Below are 23,293 nucleotides of genomic sequence, written 5' to 3' on the forward strand. Positions count from 1 at the left end.
TCTTTGATGACTGGAGGTCAAGACTGCTCTAGGTGTCACTTGATAGTGAAAAACACCAACAACATTTGTTCATGCAGTATGCCATCTAGCTTTCACAGCAACCCCATGAAGAAGACACGGAAGCTATCCGAAGTCAGGTGCCAGGCAAAATTCAGGCAGTCAACACATATTTCTAAATGAATGTTATTTCCATTTTATAGACAGTGAAACTGAGCCTAGAGAAGTTAATTGTTTCAGATCCCAGTTACTAAGTGGCAGGTATGGTAACAGAACCTGAGTCCAGGACTTTTCCTACTCTATTGTGTCCTTACATATTTGCTGTTTGTATCTTTCAGTCAGTAAGGTGAAATTTTCTTCTTCTACAATTTGTTAATAGGTGTACAGTATTTTAAAAATGTTGTATTGGATCATCTCCCAAACTGTCTCTTTTGTTTCCAGATGGCAGATCCCGGAGGCAGGAGGGCTCAAAACTAATTTTAATATTAAACATACCTATATGAGTGTCTAACTCAGCTAAGAAAAGTTACCTATTTAAAAAATAAACATCTTGGGGCACCTGGCTGGCACAGTCAGTTAAGCGTCAGACTTGGTTTTGGTTTGAGTCTTGGGATTGAGCCCTGCGTCAGACTCTGAGCTCAGTGTAGAGTCTGCTTAAGGTTCTCTCTCCCTCTCCCTCCTCACTGTATATACTCCCTAAAATAAATAAATCTTAAAAAGCCATTTTAACACATTTCAGAATGCGCTATATTTTAGTCACCCGAGGTCTCTTCTCAGACAGTGGGTCACATACAAGGTTACTCATGGTGACGAGGCCACCAGTTATCACTTTCCATCAACATTATGAAAATAGCTATGAGTTACAATGGGTGTAGAAAGCAACAGCTATTCTCATTTTCTCAACATTCCACCCCATTCTGTTCAGTCAGTCAGGACTTAACTTCTCTGCCTGGATGGCTAGGGCTTACTGCCTGAGAACATTGGTTTTTAACTGGAAGTGGTATCAGGGGTGGTGAGGGTATCAAAAATTACTGTTCAGAAATACATACTTCTACTCTCTGCCACTAGCAAATGGGATTTGGGAGGCCTCGCAAGGGATTTTGAGTTGTGTATTTTTGGTAAAAGGTGATTTTTATACATTTCCACAATGATGGGTCACTGAAGAAAAATCTAATGCCATCAGGGAATTCTAGAAGCAATAATGATAGCATGAGTTCACCAATGAATAGAAACCTACTGAATATCTGTCTGTTACCGTTTTCTCCGGGGATTCAAGATGTTACCCTAAACAAACAAATTTCAGTTAAAAGATGCTTGATTTTGCATTCTTATTTTTGATGGGGGCTGTGTTGGAATGAATGAAAAGTAGGTGTAAGCAAACAACTATATTCCGAAAATGGTCAATTCATAAAGTATGGGCACATACACCCTAGTTTGTTACTGAGTCAATTCTAGAAGATGTCTGTATAAATCTCCTAATCTTTTTAACAGTCAGTAAGTAGTGGATTTAATATCTTTAGCTTATTAAAGATAGGTACTCGATTATATGCTTGTTTTTCCCCCACATAAGTTTCTGGGTGAAGGAATACAGCCCCCGAACACCAGGGGAAAGTTCACAGCAAAAATGCCATGGAGTTACTGTTTCCTCTGAGAAGTCCAATGGACAGAGAGCATAGAAATAGTTACTAAAAAACCCGTAATTAACAGGACATAAACACTGTATAGTTGATCTTAACACTGTCCAAAGACTGACTTGTTGAATGACATTTATTCCTGATCCCCCTCGGGAATTTATAAATCTAGTGGTAGAGGCCAACAAGTAAAATAAAATATTTTAGCAAATTCTATGACAGAGGAAGGCAAAGGAAGCTACAGGAGTTGGTGGTTGAGAGATGAAAGTGGGCACTGTGGGCAGTGAAAAATTTTGGAAGTGACGACAAGATCTGGAGCCCAAAGCATGGGCCAGAGTTAGCCAAAAAGAGACCGGATTTCCCTGAATGAAGAAAAGAGTGCCTACAATGGTTCGGGAGTGCGAGACAATGTGGCAAGTGGCTTAGAAAGACTGGAATTTCAAGGTTCCTGCCAGGGGAGTGGTGGAAAATACATGTAGAGAACAGAGAAGACCATGAAGGGCTTTGGTTACCCACTGCACTTTGAAGGGAGCTTTTAAAGATTTTTAAGTGGGGAAGTGTCATAATTATGACTACTGTTAACAGATCACTTGAAGAGCAGTGTGGAGGATAAACGCAGGATGAGACTGAGGGTGAAGATCTCTTATTAGCCGTACTTTTTTACTAATGCTAGGATTGTCTGGCTAAAATCGATCTCAGCCAGAACTTAGTTTCAGTCTCAATATTTCTATCAGTGACTGCTACTTTCTCAAGGTATAAAAGTACTTTACCTGATCCTATTTTCACATTTTTTTTTCCCTCATATACTTCCCACTTGACCCCTGATCCAGTTTGTTGAATTTTCTTTCATGTTTTACTTATATTACTGCCTTGAGTCCCCTGTTTGCTCTGCACCTTCTCAGTAGATATTTAATTAATAATATATACTAACATTTCTCAAAATATAAATTTGTAATCATTCTTTGCCTCACTCCAAAATCTGGAATCCGATTTTTCCTTGTATATATGCTTCGTCTCTGAATTCAGGGTGGGGATCTTGTGATTTATTCAGTTATTCCTTATGAGAACCTAATAGTGTGCTGAGAATAATTATTTGTAGGAAATTCCTACCACACCCCCAAAGGCCTTAAGAACAGGCTAACCATCTGAAAGGTGGAAGTTGAAAAGAGAAGTTCCACAGAACTTTTTCAAAACTCTAGTCACAAGCCTGTGTTGGTCGGAATAATTGCCTTGGTCCTAAGTTCAGTTTTTTAAAACTAGAAGTCACCTTGCCATATATGAAATTATGTTTCTTTTTCCCATGAATGAGATTTGGAAGTTGAAAAGTTAGTTTCAACTGAGGTTGGCAAACATGGCTCGTGACAGATTATAGATTTCTACTTCATTTCTCAAAGTGTCAAGATGTTAACCAGCATTATAGGAAAAAGAGTTCTAGTGTTAGATAAATTTGAGAAACGCTGGGTGAAAAACAAGTTTCTTTATTGAAAGACTCCTCAGATGTACAAATATATATTATGACTCCTTAAGAAATGGCTGTAATTTTGCAGATGAGGGTCCTGACTCCAGTGAGGTTTGGTGACTTGCCCAAGATCATACAAATAGTTAGTAGCAAAGCTTTCCTCTTGATTTTTAAATTGGTCCTCTTTCCATTATACCACACTGCTGGCATGCTACTTCCTTTTTATTCCAAATCTTCGTGGAGAGCAGACCCAAGACTGATAGTACCGACCCACAGAAATTTGGACCTCCAGGACTTAAGAGATTCCTCCTGTAACAATGACAAGATGATCTCTCTGGGAGTCTGTCAGCTGCTCTGTGGCCATGAAATTGACTGTGGGGGTAGGAAGGGTGCAGGGGAAGAGGAGCTCCCTGGGATGCTTTAGGATGCTTAAAAGAAAAATGGATTTATGCCGAGGATAATTCCTGGAACAGATGTGAAACCAAATACTTCATATCACAATCCAGCCCCTGCCCTCTCTGAAAGGGAAATGAAATAGCAGGATTAACCTGCTCCTCATCAGATCATGCTTTGTTTCTTTCAAAAATCCCATGACCGGGGCAGATTCCATTTCCTGCTACTCCCCTTCCTACAGCAAGAGGGGAGAGCCCAGGAGGGAGAAGAGGCTTTCCTTACGCTCTGCGAGCGCCAGGAGCACGGTGAGTGGGGATTAGAGAAACACACATGACAGCAAGTCACACGCTACCACGCACTGTTACCCCCCAATTTCCAGCTGCATTTCTCGGTCCACATGCTATGAGGAGGTATTTCGTAAATATAACGAACACCTCAGTACACTGATAAATTCATCAATTCGGGGACAGAGAGAAATTAGAATGAGTTTAGTTCTAGGGCTCTGTGAAAAAAGTACATATAGACTGAAAAGTGACTCATTTTTGGAGGGGGCATAAAAACCAGGGTTTGTGGAAGAAATAGATGAAATTTTATTATTCTTTTTATTTTTTTAAGATTTTTAAGATTTTTTTCTCAAGTGATCTCCACACCCAACATGGGGCTCGAACTCACAACCCCAAGAACAAGCGTGGCATGCCCTACCGACTGAGCCAGTGAGGTGCCCCCAAGATGGATGGAATTTTAAATGAGCTGTAACATCCTGACCAGGTAATGACAGAGCAAAGCAAAAATACAGTGTATAATATACATAATTATCACCACGCCAACTGGGCCATGCTTTCAAGTGACTTAATAATCCGAATGCCAGACCATGAACACTTCTCTAAGAGCCAAAAGGCACTGGAAGTTTCTCACTGTCCGCACCTAGCAATGAAATGCTCTCCCCGACGAGCCTGCTAGCTAGGCCAGGATCTCAGGGGAGTCAGGAGAGGTTACTGTCTCTTCAGGCTGGGTTTGACTGGCAAGTGTGCTTTAGCCAGAGACTTCCGGTGCCCCATGGCAACGAATATCAAGAGCATCCCAGCAAGCCAGGGGCTGGGTCACTCGAGGTGTCTCAAAGAATCACCTTTCAAAGCCAAACCACTTGTTCCCTCCTATCACAAGTGGGCAACATGACAGTGTGGAGGGAGGGGTGCTGGTGGATGGCAGAATTAGGGGGATTAACAATGGGACTGAAGCAATTGGCGGCCTGGCTAGCCCCATTCTCAGCTGCTCTGTTTTGGATTTGGAGCACGAGGGGAAGCTTAAGGCTCTGAAACTATAGTTAAGGTCCCCCTTGCTCTGCGCTGACTAAAGCCACAGAAATGCTCTGGAGCCTGACACCTTTCCAAACGGGGAAAAAAGCAAGAGAGGCCAGGCCCAGGGACAGCTGCTGTCCCCCAGGCACACCACCTTACTTGGAAGCGTCAAAGACCAGGGGCAAAGCTGGACGCAGGCATCTTTCTGCTCATGACCCTACAGCACATCCCTACGAAGGGGACAAATACTTGCCGACATAATGAACTGCAGGCACTAAACAAGCACTTACTAAAAATCTGGCTAAGAAGTAAATACAATTTGACTGCTTACACTGACGGCTTTTTGTCTTTTTACCTTTTAGATATCAACTACCTTTTCTAAGATTTGAGATCTATTTCACGTACTAATAAAATTCGCACACTTCAAATGTATAGCTCAGGGGTCTTTAGTGGAACCATCACCACAAACTAATTTTAGAACATTGTCATTACCCCAAAAAGAAACCCCTATGCCTATTGGCAGCCACTCCCCAGACCCTCTTCTCCCCACCCAGCCCTAGGCAACCACCATCTACTTTCTGTCTCTATGGATTTGCCTCTTCTGGACATTTCACACAAACAGAATCATTCAATACGTGATGGCTTTACATTTCCAAGGTCCACCCATGTTGGAGCCTGTATGAGTACTTCCTTCTTTTTGATGGCTGAATAGTATTTGTTGTATGGATATACCACAGTTTATCCATTCATTATCTGATAGACGTTTGGGTTGTTTCCACATTTTGGCTGTTGAGGAATGCTGCTAGGAATACTCATGTACAGTTTTTAAGATTTTATTTATTTATTTGAGAGGGAGAGCAAGAGAGAGCACAAGCAGGAAGCACGAGCGGGGGGCGGGGGCAGGGAGAGGGAGAACTTTGTTTTTTTTTTAAGTAGGCTCCACACCCAATGTGGGGCTTCAACTCACAACCCCGAGATCAAGAGTCACATGTTCTACTGATTGAGCTAGCCAGGCACCCCATGTACAGTTTTCACGTAGACAGTGTTTTCATTTCTCCTAGATATACATTTAGGAGTCAAACTGCTGGGCTGGTAACTCTATGTTTAACTGTTTGAGACACTGCCAGTCTCTTTTTCCAAAGCTGTTGTGCCATCTTATGTTCCCACCAGCAAAGCATGAGAGTTCCAGTCTCCATATCCTCAACGACACTTACCAGTTATCTGTCTTGATTACAACCAGTTAGTGGGTATGAAGTGGCATTTCGCTGGGTTTTTTTTTTTTTTTAAAAGATTTTGTTTATTTATTTGACACACAGAGAGAGCGAGAGAGAGAGAGAGAGAGAGAGAGGGAGAGAGCATGAGCAGGGGGAGTGGCAGGCAGAGGGAGAAGCAGGCTTCCTGCATGAGCAGGGAGCCCGATGTGGGGCTCGATCCCAGGACCCTGGGATCATGGCCTGAGCTGAAGGCAGCGGTTTAACCAACTGAGCCACCCAGGCGCCCCTCGCTGGGGTTCTTATTTGAGTTTCCCTAATGCCTAATGATGCAGCTTTTCAGGTGTTATTGTCCATTTGTGTATCTTCTTTGGAGGAATGTCCAAATGCTTTGCTCATTTTTAAAATAGGGTTATCTGTCTTTTTATGTTGAGCTGTATGAGATATGTACATATTCTGGAGTTAAGTCCCTTGCCAGATATATAATTTGCAAATAATTTATTTGATAGGCTGTCTTTTCACTTTCTTGATGGCACCTTTTTTAAAATTTTATTTTATTTAAATTCAATTAATTAACATATAGTGTATTATTAGTTTCAGAGGTAGAGTTCAGTGATTTGTCAGTCTCATGTAATACCCACTGCTCATTACATCAAGTGCCCTCATTAATGCCCATCACCCAGTTACCCCATCCCCCCACCCCCCTCCCCTCCAGCAACCCTCAGTTGGTTTCCTATTATTAAGAGTCTCTTATGGTTTCTCTCCCTCTCTGATTTCATCTTGTTTTATTTTTCCCTCCCTTCCCCTATGCTCTTGTTTTGTTTCTTAAATTCCACATTATGACTGAAATCAAATGATAATTGTCTTTCTCTGACTGACTTATTTCACTTAGCATAATACCCCCCATCCATGTCATTGCAAATGGCAAGATTTCTTTTTTTTGATGGTTGAGTAGTATTCCATTGTGTGTGTGTGTGTGTGTATATATATATATATATATATATATATATATATATGTGTATATATATATATATATACACACACACACACACACACCAGATCTTCTTTATCCATTCATCTGTCGATGGACATCTGGGCTCTTTCCATAGTTTGGCTATTGCGGACATTGCTGCTATAAACATTGGGGTGCAGGTGCCCCTTCAGATCACTACATTTGTATCTTTGGGGTAAATCCCTAGTAGTGTAATTGCTGGGTCATAGGGTAGCTCTATTTTTAACTTTTTGAGGAACCTCCATACTGTTTTCCAGAGTGGCTGTACCAGTTTGCATTCCCACCAGCAATGTAAGAGGTTTCCCCTTTCTCCACATCCTCGCCAACGTTTGTTGTTTCCTGACTTGTTAATTTTAGCCATTCTGACTGGTGTGAGGTGGTATCTCATTGTGGTTTTGATTTGGATTTCCCTGATGCCGAGTGATGTTGAGCATTTTTTCATGTATCTGTTGGCCATTCGTATGTCTTCTTTGGAGAAATATCTGTTCATGTCTTCTGACCATTTCTTGACTGGATTATTTGTTCTTTGGGTGTTGAGTTTGATAAGTTCTTCATAGATTTTGGATACTAGCCCTTTATCTGATATGTCATTTGCAAATATCTTCTCCCATTCTGTCGGTTGTCTTTTGGTTTTGTAGACTGTTTCCTTTGCTGTGCGAAAGCTTTTCATCTTGAGGAAGTCCCGATAGTTCATTTTTACCTTTGTTTGCCTTCTCTTTGGAGACATGTCTAGAAAGAAATTGCTGCAGCCAAGGTCAAAGAGGTTGCTACCTGTATTCTCCTCTAGGATTCTGATGGATTCCTGTTTCACATTTAGATCTTTCATCCATTTTGAGTTTATTTTTGTGTGTGGTGTAAGAAAATGGTCCGGTTTCATTCTTCTGCATGTGTTTGTCCAATTTTCCCAACACCATTTGTTGAAGAGACTGTCTTCTTTCCACTGGATATTCTTCCCTGCTTTGTCAAAGATAAGTTGACCATAGAGTTGGGGGTCCATTTCTGGGCTCTCTATTCTGTTCCATTGACCTATGTGTCTGATTTTGTGCCACTACCATACTGTATGATGACTTTGTAATATAAAGTCCGGAATTGTGATGGCTTGGTGGCACCTTTTGAAGCACATGATTTTTGAATTTTGATGAAGTCTGACACCCATTTAATTTTTGTTGCTTGTGCTTTTTGATGTATCTAAGAAATTGTTGCCTAATCCAAGGACTTGAAGAATTAGTCCTATGTTTCTTCTAGGAATTTTATAGTTTTAGCCCTTACATTAAGATCTTTTATCAATTTTGAGTTCATTTTGTATATGGTATGAGGAAGGAATCCCACTTCATTCTTTTGCATATGGATAACCAATTGTTCCAGTACCACCAGTCTCTTCAACCATAAGTTGAAAAGACCATTCTCTCTTCTTGGCACCTTTGTGGAAAAGCAACTGGCCATGCACGTGTGCATTTATTTTTGGACACTCAATTCCAGTCCATTGATCTGTCCTATGCCACACTGTCTTGACTATTTGTATTTATAGCTTTGTATTTATTGTTAGTTTTACATCCTGTTTAAAATTCTCTGACTCATTACTACAAGGCTCCAGCTGTGTTCTTTTTGGAGAATCTCAGCAAAGACCTGAAGCACAAGGAAGCTTTTCTTTAAATGAAACAGGGGTCATTAATAACCTCTCTCAGTTTCTGAAGCAGCTGTACTGTGAGCAAAACCTTAGGAAGACAACACACATGAAAAGAATTTAGTATTGTAATAAAGTTAAACTTACAACAAGGTTAACCTGCATAATTTGAGTATACATAATCATTCTGCTACAGAATAATCAAGAGCAAATAGTAAACAGTTCATACAAATGAATGTGCTATACTGTAAATTTATACTATGCTTAGAGCAAATTTATCATTTTAATTAAGAAACACATTTATAGGGTTGTTTTTTTTTTTTCCTCTATGGCTCATTTTTTTTCCATCATCCTCTCTTTAATGACCTTTCTTCCAGGAAGATAGGGACTCTCTTGTGTTCCTGAAACCTCCAGGTATCCGGTACCCCCAGCCCCCACATACTAAGAGCAAGCTCTAGGGCAAATGAGGGTTAAGGAATGGTGTTCCTCTCGGCGGAGTCAAGAAGCTGGTGGAGAAGGGCTGGAGAAAGGTGATGGATTCCATCCAGCAGGGGAGGAGACTATGGAAAGAAAACGTGTTGTGACAGAAACCGATGAATGTTTCTCAACGCCCATTCTCCCTTTATCCCTCAATAAGAGAAGCTCAGTTTGCTTGGGAAGGCAGTGTGCCCAGCCAAAAAGACTACCTCTCCAGACTCGTTTGTTGCTAGGAGAAGTGGGCCTGGGGTCCAGGGCTGGCCAATGATGTATTAGTTGGAACTGCTGGGCTTCCAAGGAAGCTTTTTTTCAAGTGGGCAGATTTAGCTGGCACCTGTTTTTTGCCCTTCCTCCCAACACCCCTTCTCTCCTGGAACATGGACGCAGTGCCAGTAGCAAAAGGAACCACCCTGTGACCAAAAGAAAAACAAAAACAAAAACAACACCAATGCTTTAGGGTTGGCTGAGCAGAAGAGAGAAGCCCGGCTCCTCCATTAGGTCTCTGAAGAACTGTGCTAGCTGTCTCTGAACTTCTTGACATGTAAAAAAAATAAATCCTTCACTTATTGAAGGCACTGATGTTTTGAGTTTCTATTACCTGAAGGGAAAGCTCTTCTGTCCTCTCTCTTCACCCCCAACCCTCCCACCTCCCGCCTTCACTCCCCTCCTGCTGCACAGGTTCGTTGCTCCATTCCCATCTAAGTTCCCTCTGCCAGTCAGAACTGCTGCCCCTTCAGAGATTTTGCAGGAGGTGTGGGAAAGCTTATCACCCTCCCCAGCCCTCCTATCAGTGGGAGTGGAGGCAAAAGCCCACCTTGATCCTTATCCTCCCCCTTCCTAGGTCTGGCTCCATCCAAAGAAGGAATGTGAAATGGTTGGAGGAAAGGCAAGCCCACCTCGCCCATATATGCCTCCACACTACCTACCAAGAATCCCCCTAACTGAATGATTGGAGGTAACCACCAGACACTTCAGAGAGATTCAGGCTGGAGGGTTGGGCTACAAGCCACCTAGCTCCGTTCGGAAAAGAAGCCGGAAACATGAAATCATCTTGAGGGGCCTAGCATTTTGATATGACAAGGCAGCTCAGCAAGTTCTGGAAATAAAGCCGTCTGGCTTTGGATTTCAGCTCCACCATTGACCGTGTGGCTTGGACCAGGTACTTCACTTCTCTCAGTTTTAGTTTGCTCATATGCAAACTAGACAACAAAGCTACCTTCTTTTGTAGGGTTGAGAAGACGAAATGTGACAGAGCCACAATGCTTAGCACAGCCCCTGGCATATAACAAGTGCTTGCTAAAATGAGGACCATTGTTGCTGTTATTATACTAGTGAAGAGCAAGGGCTTTGAAGTCACACTGGGTTCAAACCCAGCTTCTCCACCTGTCAATTATGTGGACTGAAGCTGTTTCCTAGTCTCTGCACCTTCGTTTTCTCTAAGTGAGGAAGAGAACTCCTAACTCACTCAACCATAAATACCTACGGCAGGCCTGCTCTACACCTGGTTTTCTGCTCCACCCGGGGCGTACGAAGGTGAGTAACACTGACACAGTCTAGTGAGGAAGACAGACACTGATGGAAAATCGCAAGGAACTGTAACAAATGCTACATCAGAGAGCTACACAGGTCTCTGTAATGGGGACATGTCCTGGCAGAGAGGCCAGAGAAAGCAAATGCACCCAAGGGTGGGAGAAGAGCCTGAGGGGTGAAACAGCGTCTGCAGAAGCTCTGTGGACCCAGGGATGGTGGGGGGCGGAGCTCAGAGATGGCCAGGATGGCTAGTGTGGAGAAAGCATGGAGGGAAGGTGGTGTGACATCAAGATGAAAGGTAGGCAAGCCATGTGAGACCTCTTACCTAGTTTTATCTTTATCTTAAGAGTAATGGTCAGCTTTTCTGAAGGGCTTTAAGTGGTGTGTGTGTCAGAAACAGTTTGCATTTTGAAAAGCTCAGTACACAGTGATGTGGAGAATGGAAAGAAAGAGCAGGGATGGTGAGGGTTGATGTGGCGAGAAGCTAGTACAGTAGGGTCCAAATGAGAATGTTTGGTGACTCGAGCTTGACTCCTTGCAAGTAGGGAAACCCAATCTCTGTTTCAAACTAGAGAGTTAAGTCACTATTAGTTTCGGGGTCACTCTGAGCATCCTCTTGAATAAAGGCACAAATGCAGGGGATTCATAGATCAACCAAAGCTACAACCACGGGCTTAGGTCGAACTCCCTGAATTAGATGATAAAGCTTGATAAACTCTTTGACTATATCAAGACCCCTTTGTTTTTACTAGTACCGCTTTCCTGAAGGTTATACTCTACTTTGCAGACCTCCTTTCCCTGTTCTCTTATCTCCCTATCCCGACACCAAATATCCTGAGAGGATGATGCTGAGAGATGAGTCAGTTAGCCCACTGTCAGAAACAGGAGCAGCCTAATGGTCAACAAAACAAGAAAACGGTCTTTGTCCCTCTCATCCATTAGATCCTTATAAACTCCATCTTTTTCCTCATTTATGTAATTGATTCTAGGAGGAAGCAGATGAAAACATGAGTAAGGAATGGCCTCAGAACTATTTATACCTGGAACCTGTGGTGTTCATGGTATTCCTGGATTCAGGCCAGACTTGAAGAGAACCACAGATTCCCCCATAACAGCAAAGATCAGGTCTCGAGGTTGAAGCACAACATTCACTTAACCCAATGTATATATGGCCAATGTCAGCTAGGAAGGACACCAACAATGTTTTGCAAAAGTCCTATAACCCAGGACTATTTACAGTGGAGTCCCGGATTGGTACCAGCCTGAGAACTCTTGGTTAGTAGTCTACAATGAGATAAACTTAGAATTTGAAGGTAGGCAGTTACAGCCTGTTATTGAAAATGGCCAGCAGGGCGCCTGGGTGGCTCAGTTGGTTAGGCGACTGCCTTTGGCTCAGGTCATGGTCCTGGAGTCCTGGGATCGAGTCCCGCATCGGGCTCCCTGCTCGGTGGGGAGTCTGCTTCTCCCTCTGACCCTCCCCCCTCTCATGTGCTCTCTCTCCGTCTCTCATTCTCGCTCTCTCAAATAAATAAATAAATAAAATCTTTTAAAAAAAAAAACGGCCAGCAGTTTTATGCCTAGTGAATCTAATAGTAATGAACTTGAGCTTGTGTGTTATATGTATTTTCTTCTTATTTAGTTTCTTTAGTCATTTATTTTTAGTGTATTTTACAAAAGTACCAGTCCACGTAGGCCTGGAAAGGAAAATAACTAGCACTCCAATATGGACAGTTTGAAAAGCACTACTGTAGCCACAGCCGAAAATTCCCTGATTCTTTCCTCACCAAGATGACTGACAGCATGGAAATTTTATTCAGTACAGAGGACTGGAGATAAGTCTGAATGGACGAGGAGCCACGGAAACATGAGTTTTAGTTCTCAAGGGCACGTCCTCTTCGCAGGCAGTGCATATCTAATGATGGGTCAACATAAAGTACGTACAAAAGCGGTATCCCAGCTACCTCACCACAACTCACAGCTCCGACAGGCTGGCTGTATACTCCCTGTGGCACCAACTGAGACCTTCTTTGTCACTGTGCCACAGCCCAACTGCTCCCGTTGTCCAATCCATTTCCTTCCATTCCCTTCCCTTCTATAGGAATTGATCCAGGAGCACCCCTTAATAAACCTCTTGCACACCAATCTCCATCTTAGAGTTTACTTTCTAAGGGACCTAACTTCTGACATTGTTTAACAACGATATGACCTCAAAGATCATAATGGGAACTAATGATACCATGTGCTTTGAATTGTGACAAATAGTAAGAACTACCATTTACTGAGTACCTATCATGTGCCAAACACTGTACTAGGTGTATTACATACATAATCTATAGTCTTTTTTTAAAGTGTGGTAAAATACACATAACATAAATGAGATTGAGTCAGTGATCAAAAATCTTCCAACATACAGAAGTCCAGGACCAGGCGGCTTCACTGGTGAAGTCCACCAAACATTTAAAGAATTAATACCAATCTTTCCCAAACTCTTCCAAAATGTTCTAGAAGAGTTCCCTCCTCTTCTACACACTTTCAAAGTCATTTTACGAGGCCAACATTACCCTGATACCAAAACCAGACAAGGCTACCACAAGAAAATTTCAGGCCAATATCTCTGATGAATGTAGATGCAAAAATCCTCAACAAAATAACAGCAAACTCAATTCAGCAACGCAATAGAAAGATCATATACCATGATCAGGTGGGATTTATTCCACACATGCAATAATAGAGCAACATCTGCAGATCAATGTGACACACCGTATTAACAAAATGAAGGATAAAAATTATATGATCATCTCAATTGATGCACAGAAAGCATTTGACAAAATTCAGCATACATTTATGATAAAAACTCTCAACAAAGTGGGTAGAGAGGGAACATACCTTAACACAATAAAGGCCATATACGACAAGCCTATAGCTGAGATCATACTCAATAGTAAAGAGGGGACTGCTTGTCCTCTAAGATGAAGAAAAAGACAAGGATGCCCACCCTCCCCACTTTTATTCAACAAGGTATCAGAAGTCCTAGCGAGACCCATACACAAGAAATAAAAGGTATCCAAATCAGAGAAGAAGTAAAACTGTCTCTATTAGTAGATAACATGATACTATACAGAGAACCTCAAGGACTCCACCGGAAAACTATTAAAACTAATAAACGAATTCAGTAAAGTTTCAGGATACAAAATCAATATCCAAAAATCTGTTGCATTTCTATACAGTAACAATAAACTATCAGAAAGAGAAATTAAGAAAATAATTGCATTTACAATTATATCAAAGAGAATAAAATATTTAGGAATAAATTTGAGAAGGTGAAAGAGTTATACACTGAACACTATAAGACATTGATGAAAGAAATTGAAGAAGGCATAAACAAATGGAAAATATTTCATGCTCATGGATCGGAAGAATTAATATTGTTAAGATGTCAATACTATACAAAGCAATCAACAGATTTAGTATAATCTGTATCAAAATTCCAATGGCATTTTTCACAGAAATAAAACAATCCTAAAATTTGTATGGAACCACAAAAGACCCCAAAGAGCCAAAGCTATCTTGACAAAGAAGAACAAAGATGGAGGCATTATGCTTCCTGATATCAAACTATGTTACAAAGCTATAGCAATCAAAACAGGATGACATATGGTATTGGCATAAAAACAGACACACTGATAACAGAACAGAAGGGAGAACTCAGAAATAAACCCATGCATATATGGTCAAGTAATATAGGACAAAGGAGCCAAGAATATACAATGGGGAAAGCACAGTCTCCAATCAATGGTGTTGGAAAAACTGGACAGCCACATATAAAAGAACGAAATTGGACCCCTATCTCAACCAGACACAAAAATTAACTCAAAAAATGGATTAAAGACTTGAAATTAAGACTAAAACCACAAAACTCCTAGAAGAAAACATAGGTGGTAAGCTCCTTAACGTGGGTCTTGGTGACGATTTTTTGGATTTGACATCAAAGGAAAGGCAATAAACAAGTGGGACTACATCAAACCAAAAAGCTTCTGTACAGTAGAGGAAATAACAAAACGAAAAGGCAACCTGCCAAATGGGAGAAAATATTTGCAAATCATATATCTGATATAGGGTTAATATCCAAAATATATAAAAAACTCATATAACTCAGTAGTAAAAACAAACAATCCAATTAAAAATGGCAGAAGAGGGGCACCTTGGTGCCTCAGTCAAGCATCTGACTCTTGATCTCAGCTCAGTTCTTGATCTCAGGGTCGTGAGTTCAAGCCCTGCACTGGGCTCCATGCTGGACATGGAGCCTACTTAAAATAAAAATGGCAGAAGAACCCAACAGACATTTCTCCAAAGAAGACCTACAAATGGCCAACAGGTAGAGGCAAAGGTGCTCAACATTCCTAATGACCAGGGAAATGCAAATCAAAACCACAATGAGATATCACCTCACACCTGTCAGAATGGCTAGTATCAAAAAGACAAGAAATAACAAGCGTTGCACTGCTGGCAGAGATGTAAACTGGTATAGCCACTACGTAAAACCTTACAGAGGTTCCTCAAAACATTAAAAATATAACTTTCATTTGATCCAGCAATTCCACTTCTGTGTATTTACCCAAAGAAAACAAAACCACTAATTCACTGCATGTTCACCCTCTGTTCGTTGCATTATTTACAACAGCCAAAATGTATAAACAATCTAAGTGTCCGTTAATGGATGAATGAATAAAGAAAATGTGGCATATATACATAATAGAGTATTATTCAGCCATAAAAAAGAATGAAATCTTGTCATTTGTGTCAACATGGATGGACCTTGAGGGCATTTTACTAAAGTAAAATAAGTCAGACAGAAAAAGATATATACCGTATGATCGCACTTACATGTGAAATCTAAAAAAACCCCCCCAAACAAGCTCAGAGATATAAAGAACAGGTTCGAAGTTGCCAGAGTTGGGGGACAAGGGAAAAATTACCAGCTTAACCACTTTTAAGGGGACAGTTCAGATCATTAAGTACATTCACACTGTGCAATTATCAGCACCATCTATCTGCAGACCTTTTTTCATCTTAAAAAACTGAAACTCTGGGGGCGCCAGGGTGGCTCAGTGGGTTAAGCATCTGACTCTTGATCTCAGCTCAGGTCTTGATCTCAGGGTCATGAATTCAAGCCCCACAAGGAGCCTACTGAAAGACAAAATAACAAAACTGAAACTCTATACCCACTGAAAAATAACCCCTCGTTCTCCCTCTGGCCAGCTCCTGGTAACAACCATTCTGCTTTCTGTCTCTGAATTTGACTGCCCTAACTACCTCAAATAAGTAGAATTATACACCATTTGTCTTCCCGTGATTGGCTCATTTCAGTTAGCATAAATCCGCCGGCTCGTCCACGATGTAATGCGTGTCAGAATTTCCTTTCTTGGGCGCCTGGGTGGCTCAGTTGGTTAAACGACTGCCTTCGGCGCAGGTCATGATCCTGGAGTCCCGGGATCGAGTCCCGCATCGGGCTCCCTGCTCAGCAGGGAGTCTGCTTCTCCCTCTGACCCTCTTCCCTCTCATGCTATCTCTCATTCTCTCTCTCTCTCTCAAATAAATAAATAAAATCTTAAAAGAAAAAAAAAGAATTTCCTTTCTTTTTAAAGGCTGAATACTATTCCATTGTATGTACATACCACATCTTGTTTATCCATTCGTCCACTAACGGACACGTGGGTTGCTTCCATCTTTAGGCTACTATGAATAAAGCTGTTATGGACATGAGTGTACAAACATCTACTCAAGACCCTGCTTTCAGTTCTTTTTGGTTATACATAATTGTATGGTAATTCTATTTTTAAAGTTAGAAAACGCCATACTATGGCACCAAACTTGAAGCAAGAAGAAGTAGGGAAGGTAGGAGGTCGGGGTTGAGAGACCTTTTGTTTTCGAGAGCAAAGTATACCATAAATGAAGTATAACATACAACTCCAGAAGCATGAGGATACATCTTACACTACACATAATACTAGGTGGATCTCTACGACTGGAGTATGGTGTCCAGTTTCAGGTAGTAGACAATTTAGGAGAAGTCTAAAAAATTCACAAAGAAATCAAAAAAGAATAAAAAAAGTTTAAAAACAAAACCTGATCTGTGTTATAAGGTCAAAGAGCTCCGATCAGTTGGTATAGAGGGACAAAAGCTGAAGGAGGATGTTTTTCAAATAAACTAAATCTCATTTTGACTTTGTTCCCTTAAAGTCAGATCCTTGGATGTCGTCTAAAGTAGAACATCTTTATATTGAATTCTGCTTTTAACAAATAAGTTTATAGTAAGGTTCCGAATAAGCATAAGAAGTTGTAATCTGAAGGATAGATTTCTGTTTTCAAGGAAGTAGTTTTATAACATTGATAGGCTAGAAATACTGTACTAGGTAATTTATAAGGAAGGTTATTCTGAGTTTTATGATTGTTTAATAATAAAATGCGTTATTTATGAAATCGTTAAGGTTAAAGCATTTTAACTTGAGATTAAGCAAAAGCCAGGAAGACAGCGTGAATAGATTATTTTTCAGAAAAATTTTATGTGTTTTATGTATTCTTTTCTTTAGGGCTGATATTACAAGCTAATGAAGCATTTTGGGTGTTGTTATGGATTCCCCAAATGTAACGTAATCCTGCCGTCACAGAATTTACGGTCTTATTGGAGACAATTTACACAAGGAGTAAGTAGGATAAAATATGACAAAAATACAATGAGGTGCCAAACTTTGTGACATAAATTTTAAGGGCTCTAGGGATTTAAAAAATGGCAAGATAAAATCTAATTATATGAATATAGATTATTAGACAAGACAAAACCTAACTGGACCTTTAGAGGATAAGAAGGATTTGTCTATGTGGACAGGGATTCCAGGTGTTGGGAGAATATGAAAATTCACTCATTCATCCATTCAATCAGTTTTTTAAGTCCCTACTATGGCCTGGGCACTGTGCGAGGCCCCAGGGTTTCAGAATCAAGTGAGATCTCCTCCTTGCCTTCCAGGGAATTACAGCCCGGGAATGGTCAAGTAATACAGAAAGATACCAGAGTGTCGTCAATGCCAGAGCAGATAGGAGTAAACACAGTCAAAAAGCATCTAAATCATACTGGGGGTGGGAATGGGCTAGGGTTCGAAAGGAGGAAGGACAAATAGGAATTAGCCCTATTGGGGGGAAGCAGGCATGAGATGCCTAGGCAGAGGGGCCTAAACATGAGTAAAGGAACAGAGAACGAGCAGCCGCATGATGGGTGAGAACAGGGCTTAGCTCCGCAGTTTTCACAAGATGTTTCCTCTGCCACCTGCTTTCCAGAGCACATTCATGCATCTTCAACAAGCCATGCAGAAGACTAGGCCTCTGCATCCTTGCCGAAGAGCACAACTAGCTCTCACCGAGCAATCACCCGAGAGAAGTTATACGCAGCATTGTCTTAAGACACATGCAATCCATCCAACCCTCTACATATTCACTATCTTACCCTTGGATTATATTGGACCACAAAGGGACCTGGACTATAATGGTTTTGTCCCTCAGAAAACTGTCTTCACTGACTTGAACTGACATGTTTTGCCTTATTACAGCTCACAACGAGAAGTAGCCCCATGAAACACACCGCTGTATTGTGAGGGCACCGTTACTTTGTTCAATGTCCTCTCTCTAAAGCATGTGAAATACTTCTTTTAGAATAAGAGCTAGGCAGCAATGTCCACAACGGCCAAACTATGGAAAGAGCCCAGATGTCCATCAATAGATGAATGGATAAAGAAGATGTGTATACACACAGACACACACACACACACAGACACACACACACACACAGACAGACACACACACACAATGGAATATTATGCAGCCATCAAAAAAATGAAATCTTGCCATTTGCAATGACGTGGATGGAACTAGAGGGTATTATGCTAAGCGAAATAAGTCAATCAGAGAAAGACAATTACCATATGATCTCACTGATATGAGGAATTTGAGAAATAAGATAGAAGATCATAGGGGAAGGGAAGGAAAAATGAAACAAGATGAAACCAAAGAGGGAGACAAACCATAAGAGACTCTTAATCTCAGGAAACAAACTGAGGGTTGATGGAGGGGAGAGGGGGTGGGAGGGATGGGGGGCTGGGTGATGGACATTGGGGATGGTATGTGCTCTGGTGAGCACTGTGAATTGTGTAAGACTGATGAATCACAGACCTGTACCCCTGAAACAAATAATACATTATATGTTAATTAAAAAAAAAAAAGAATAAGAGGTAGGAAGGGGTGCCTGGGTGGCTCAGTCGGTTAAGCATCTGCCTTTGGCTCAGGTCATGATCTCCGGGTCCTGGGATGGAGCCCCACATCTGGTTTCCCGCTCACTGGGGAGTCTGTTTCTCTCTCTCTCTCTCCCTCTCTGCCCCACCCCCTCGCTTATTCTCTCTCTCTCAAATAAATAAAATTTAAAAAAAAAGAAGCTAGGAAAAAGCTTAATTTTCCTCCGGAGTATGGCTTCCTTTTTGAAAATGAGAACTATATACCCTGATGTATCATGTTTCCTTTTTTGTCTTGACTTAGAGAAGACTCAGAACCAAATCTAACCTTGATTATCATAATTTTCTTTGGTCTTATATTTGAAAAATGTGAAACGTCTTGACTTTTGGCCTTGATTTTGCCTTTATATTTTGTTATTTTACTGTATTTGGTTTTATAAGACTCTATGCTAGTGATGGAAAGTATGTTGTCCCTGCCACCCGAAGCAAACTGCCGGAAACGCCTAAGCTGGCAGCTTTGGGTCCCATCATCATGCTGTCCTGGTAGCAGGCTGGGACTGGTCTGCAGGTAGCACCTGCCGCCTTTAGGTCTCTACACCAGCGGCACTTTGTTGGATGAATGAATGCCAAGGATTCGAATTCTGTCCTTTGAAAGCTGCAAACGGAGACAGAAACAACCCCACCGAGAGAGGTGGGGTCCTGAGGAAGGTGGACTTGCCACCTGGGAGAATGGTGGGAGCCAGCCGCTGACCTGGGCACAGGGATGGACTAAGAGATGCACTGCTGAGCCACTGATTAGCCACTGCTAATTGTCCCAAATAAGGTTGTAGGTTTTTATGAGGTCTGACCCCCCGAGACTGTTCCCTATGCTGTGTACACTAACTGTCCTTAACAGAGGTGAACTGAAGCTGTCTCTCTTCTATTAATCAACAGGCTATTGAGACAACTTGACTTCTCTGCGTAAAAGAGGAGGGTAAGAACATGTATGCACACACAACGGCTATTTATCTTGGAGAATAGCAGCAAGGATGGCTAAAGACAGAAGGCCAGCAAGGGGCCGTATTTCTACAAAAGAGCTGTGGTTTTCAAGATGCCATGTTCCGATACCCGATTAACTACAAGCCATTCATTACCTAATACATTTGAGCTCAGCCATAAGAAATCAAAAAAAACAAAAACAAAAACAAAAAACCAAAAAACAAAACACTTGTCAAATTCTAAAACATCTTCATTTGGGTTTGTCCCATGAAAAACGTGTCTTAATTTCCCTGGGAAGCAGATGAGAAGTGAATAAAAGGGGGGAAAGACACCTCAAAGTCACTTTTCAGTCCAACTGAATGTAAAAAGGAGTGATTTTTTTTTTTTTTTACCTGATAACCATAAACAAATAAATAACACTAAAATAGCAACTCCTAACCAGCTGACCTTTCGATTCACCTCATCATCTCACAACCAGGTTGGTCTTCCGAGTTACGTCCTCCTTCTGTCCCGGGGATACATGCTACGTTTTGCCCATACAGCTAAGGCGATATGCCGCACATTCAAGCGTTTCCTCTCTGGAAGCAGACAACTACTTAACTTGGCTTTAGGTTTCAAGAGAAGAGAGCTCCTGATACGTACGGGAGTCCCGAATGGAAACGCCGGCGTGTTCGAAAGAGGAGAACACAAAGAAGGTGTAAGAGACTACTGTTTTACGTTTACTGGTGGGGCTCTTCGTTCAGAGGACAAGAGAAGCAGAGTCTTTTCCTTTATAATTATAATTTAAAGGACTAAATGTCAATGCCCATATGCCAACGGAGCAATACACTTCGAGCCACCGTTCTCCAAGCCCTACAGTTACCCACCCACACACTTTGGGGCCCAGTAAATTCTACAGATCAGGCAAGCAGACTTGTAAATATTTCCATGTACAAAGCTTGCTTTTTCCAAAGACAGGCATGGCTTAGCATGCCATTTTCTTTCTTTAGAACTTCTAGGAGCAATTATGACCTGAGGATATAAGGATGGTAAGGCAAAGGTATGTGCCTATAACAAGCATTTCTTTGAAACCAGCAGCAAGATGTGTGGATTCCACACATCCACAGAGTATAGACTGATAACTTGTAGTGATAAGTATAAAAATTCACAAAGTAAGGCAATGTTATGCTGGTTACCTGCCCAGTTCAGGAATACAAGAATAAACAGGATCCTTTTCCACCCAAAGTGAATGGATATTACACAGGACAATATGAATCTGCTTCAAGCTGGGGTGGTAGGCACAAGTCTAACCACCCAGGGTGCCAAGCATTTTTTCCAGTGGGTGTGTGTGCTTCTGTAACATAAATGTAATTTGAGAAAGGGGCCACTGCACTTTCCACGGCTCTTCATAACAAAGTAGTAATTGTTAACAATTGAAGAATCATCACTCCTCTCCTGGGAGTTTGCCAGCTCAGCAAGAGACAATATCAATTTTCTGATGTTATCTCAGTGGTCCACTTCTTAATCCATTTCAGAAATAGAGTTCCCTGGTTTTCTTTAAGGCAAACGAACCCCCTTTGGGTGGGATCTTAGAAGTATCCCCCTACTTCCTCCAAACTGAAAGCCAGGTTGTTTCCTCCCCCACTTCTAACCAGGTTGTTCTGCTATGCTTGAGTTTTGTTTCTGAATGTAGAAAGTTACTAACTGAAAAGAGGCCTCAGGACAGGAAAGCATGAAATTTCAATGGCTGACAGCCAGGCGATTTGGCCATGGAGAGGGATCCACATCCTTCTTGTGCGGCTGTAGGCAGACTGAGGCTAGCACCACACATACTGTTATACTGTTAAAACATTACTTGTAGAATACAGCCTATCATGAAGTGAGTGCTGTGACCAGTTGCTTAGAACTTGGTGATAAAAACCTAATTTGATTCAGATTTTTTCCTGGTTCCTTGCAAGGCACATTAAAGATACTCTCTCTATTGCCATGTGTTCTAAGAACGTACGTGTTGGGTATGGTATGGTCAAGTCAGTGTGGCTACGGAGGAGATGAGAACAAGGCTTGGCAGAAAGAAGCTGATTATACTCAGGGTCCCAGAGAGAGGGTCACTACAGGCCTCACAGGGGAAAACACCAGGGTGGTCAAGGGACGGAAGACAGGAGCGAGGAGAAAGTTTAGGCCAGAGCCTTATTTGGGATTTCCCTGGAAAAGGCAAGGCAGGGCAGAGTAAACAGCTTAAGACTGGCTAGTTTTAATAATTCTGGTGGGCTCTGGGCTACAGTCTCTCCCTGGCTCCGTAAGGCCCCAAATGGGAAAGCATCAAGAATACAGAAAACATAGTTAACTGGCTCTGTGATGAAGAGATGCCGAACAAACGATACAGAATCTAAGAAGACACAAAATCGTGCATATATTTAAATATGACCCTTGCCTGCGGCAAGAGTCTTAGTCCCCAGTGTCCTCCGGTGCGGCTCCCTCGTTCTTTGATAAGGACAACTGATGTTTTCTCAGTCTTAGATAACATGCTATGCAAACACACTTCAATCTTCTCATCTCCTGTCTGCCTCCCTAAACCCATATATGAAGGGATTCTAGGACTGTTACAGCTGGTGATAACATTCACTTTTGACTGCGGCTGAAGGGACCTCTGCCCAAGCAGTGATTCTGCCTACACCCCATTCGCAACAAGGAGAAAGCAAGCATCCAGGTGATGGGCTATGGACTCTGGGGTTCTCTCCCTTCACTTCGTACACTACCTATTTCTCCTATTCAGCCTGGCAGGTGGCAGGTGGCAGATGGCCATGGGCTACCTCTGGAGCCTTCCAGCAGTTAGGCTGCACCATGGGAGGCTGGTCCTTCAGAGGCCCTCTGACCCACTCTGTTTTCTGAGTCCATACACACTTGACATGAGGTCTCACCACCTCAGCTAATTACAAATTACAGCATCACCTATCCCTACCTTATGCGCAGCTCAGGCTCCGCAGGGCTGTGTTTGCCACAGATTTAAGTGTTGAGAGATGGGCTCTTTCCCAAGGCTTCTTTGCTGATGATCCTCTTTTGCCATGTAATGTTCTGGGTGGACTGTAAGGGATACTAGTGAAATAGGTTCAAGGAAAGTGATATTACAACTGTGGCAGGTCCAAGTCTCACAGTCCTGGAAACTGATGGATACTAGTACTTCTTGGCAGGCCACTGGTTTAGTTTGGAACTTGGTGTCACATTCATTCTTCTGGCTGTCAGTCTCCTCAAGGAAATATGGACCTTCTCACTTTAGTTTTCTATATTTTATTAGTTGTTCATCACTGGATAGGCTGCTTCGTATCAGAATTAAAGGACCATTGGTGAAGTATTACCAATAGAAGCCTGGTTGTTTTCAGTTTCTCTGGTACATTTTGGTAGATGACCAAGCCATGGATTTGGTGTTCCTT

The 23,293-nt window shown here is 41.8% G+C and overlaps 1 protein-coding gene across 11 annotated transcripts in view; it reads right to left on the reverse strand.

Moving 5' to 3' along the window:
- Positions 1 to 23,293, reverse strand: part of TTLL5 (tubulin tyrosine ligase like 5) — a 273,355-nt gene that overhangs the window by 22,516 nt on the left and 227,546 nt on the right. For 4 of the 11 annotated variants that reach the window (XM_028096264.2, XM_028096193.2, XM_088024508.1 and 1 more), the window contains one exon: positions 8,783 to 9,185. The exons of 2 other annotated variants lie outside the window; for them this stretch is intronic. In XM_028096264.2, coding sequence (XP_027952065.1) covers positions 9,124 to 9,185 — 62 coding nt within the window. In that variant the 3' untranslated portion in view covers positions 8,783 to 9,123. Of the gene's footprint in view, positions 1 to 3,126; positions 3,397 to 7,032; positions 8,717 to 8,780; positions 9,186 to 23,293 lie in introns of those variants that run through there. 5 more of the 11 variants (XM_088024507.1, XM_088024505.1, XM_028096363.2 and 2 more) reach the window with 4 other exon arrangements.

This window comes from Eumetopias jubatus, unplaced genomic scaffold (assembly GCF_037043125.1).
Source record: "Eumetopias jubatus isolate StellerSeaLion01/CBP00866 unplaced genomic scaffold, mEumJub1_p1.0 scaffold_7, whole genome shotgun sequence".
In the NCBI taxonomy this organism is placed as follows: domain Eukaryota; kingdom Metazoa; phylum Chordata; class Mammalia; order Carnivora; family Otariidae; genus Eumetopias; species Eumetopias jubatus.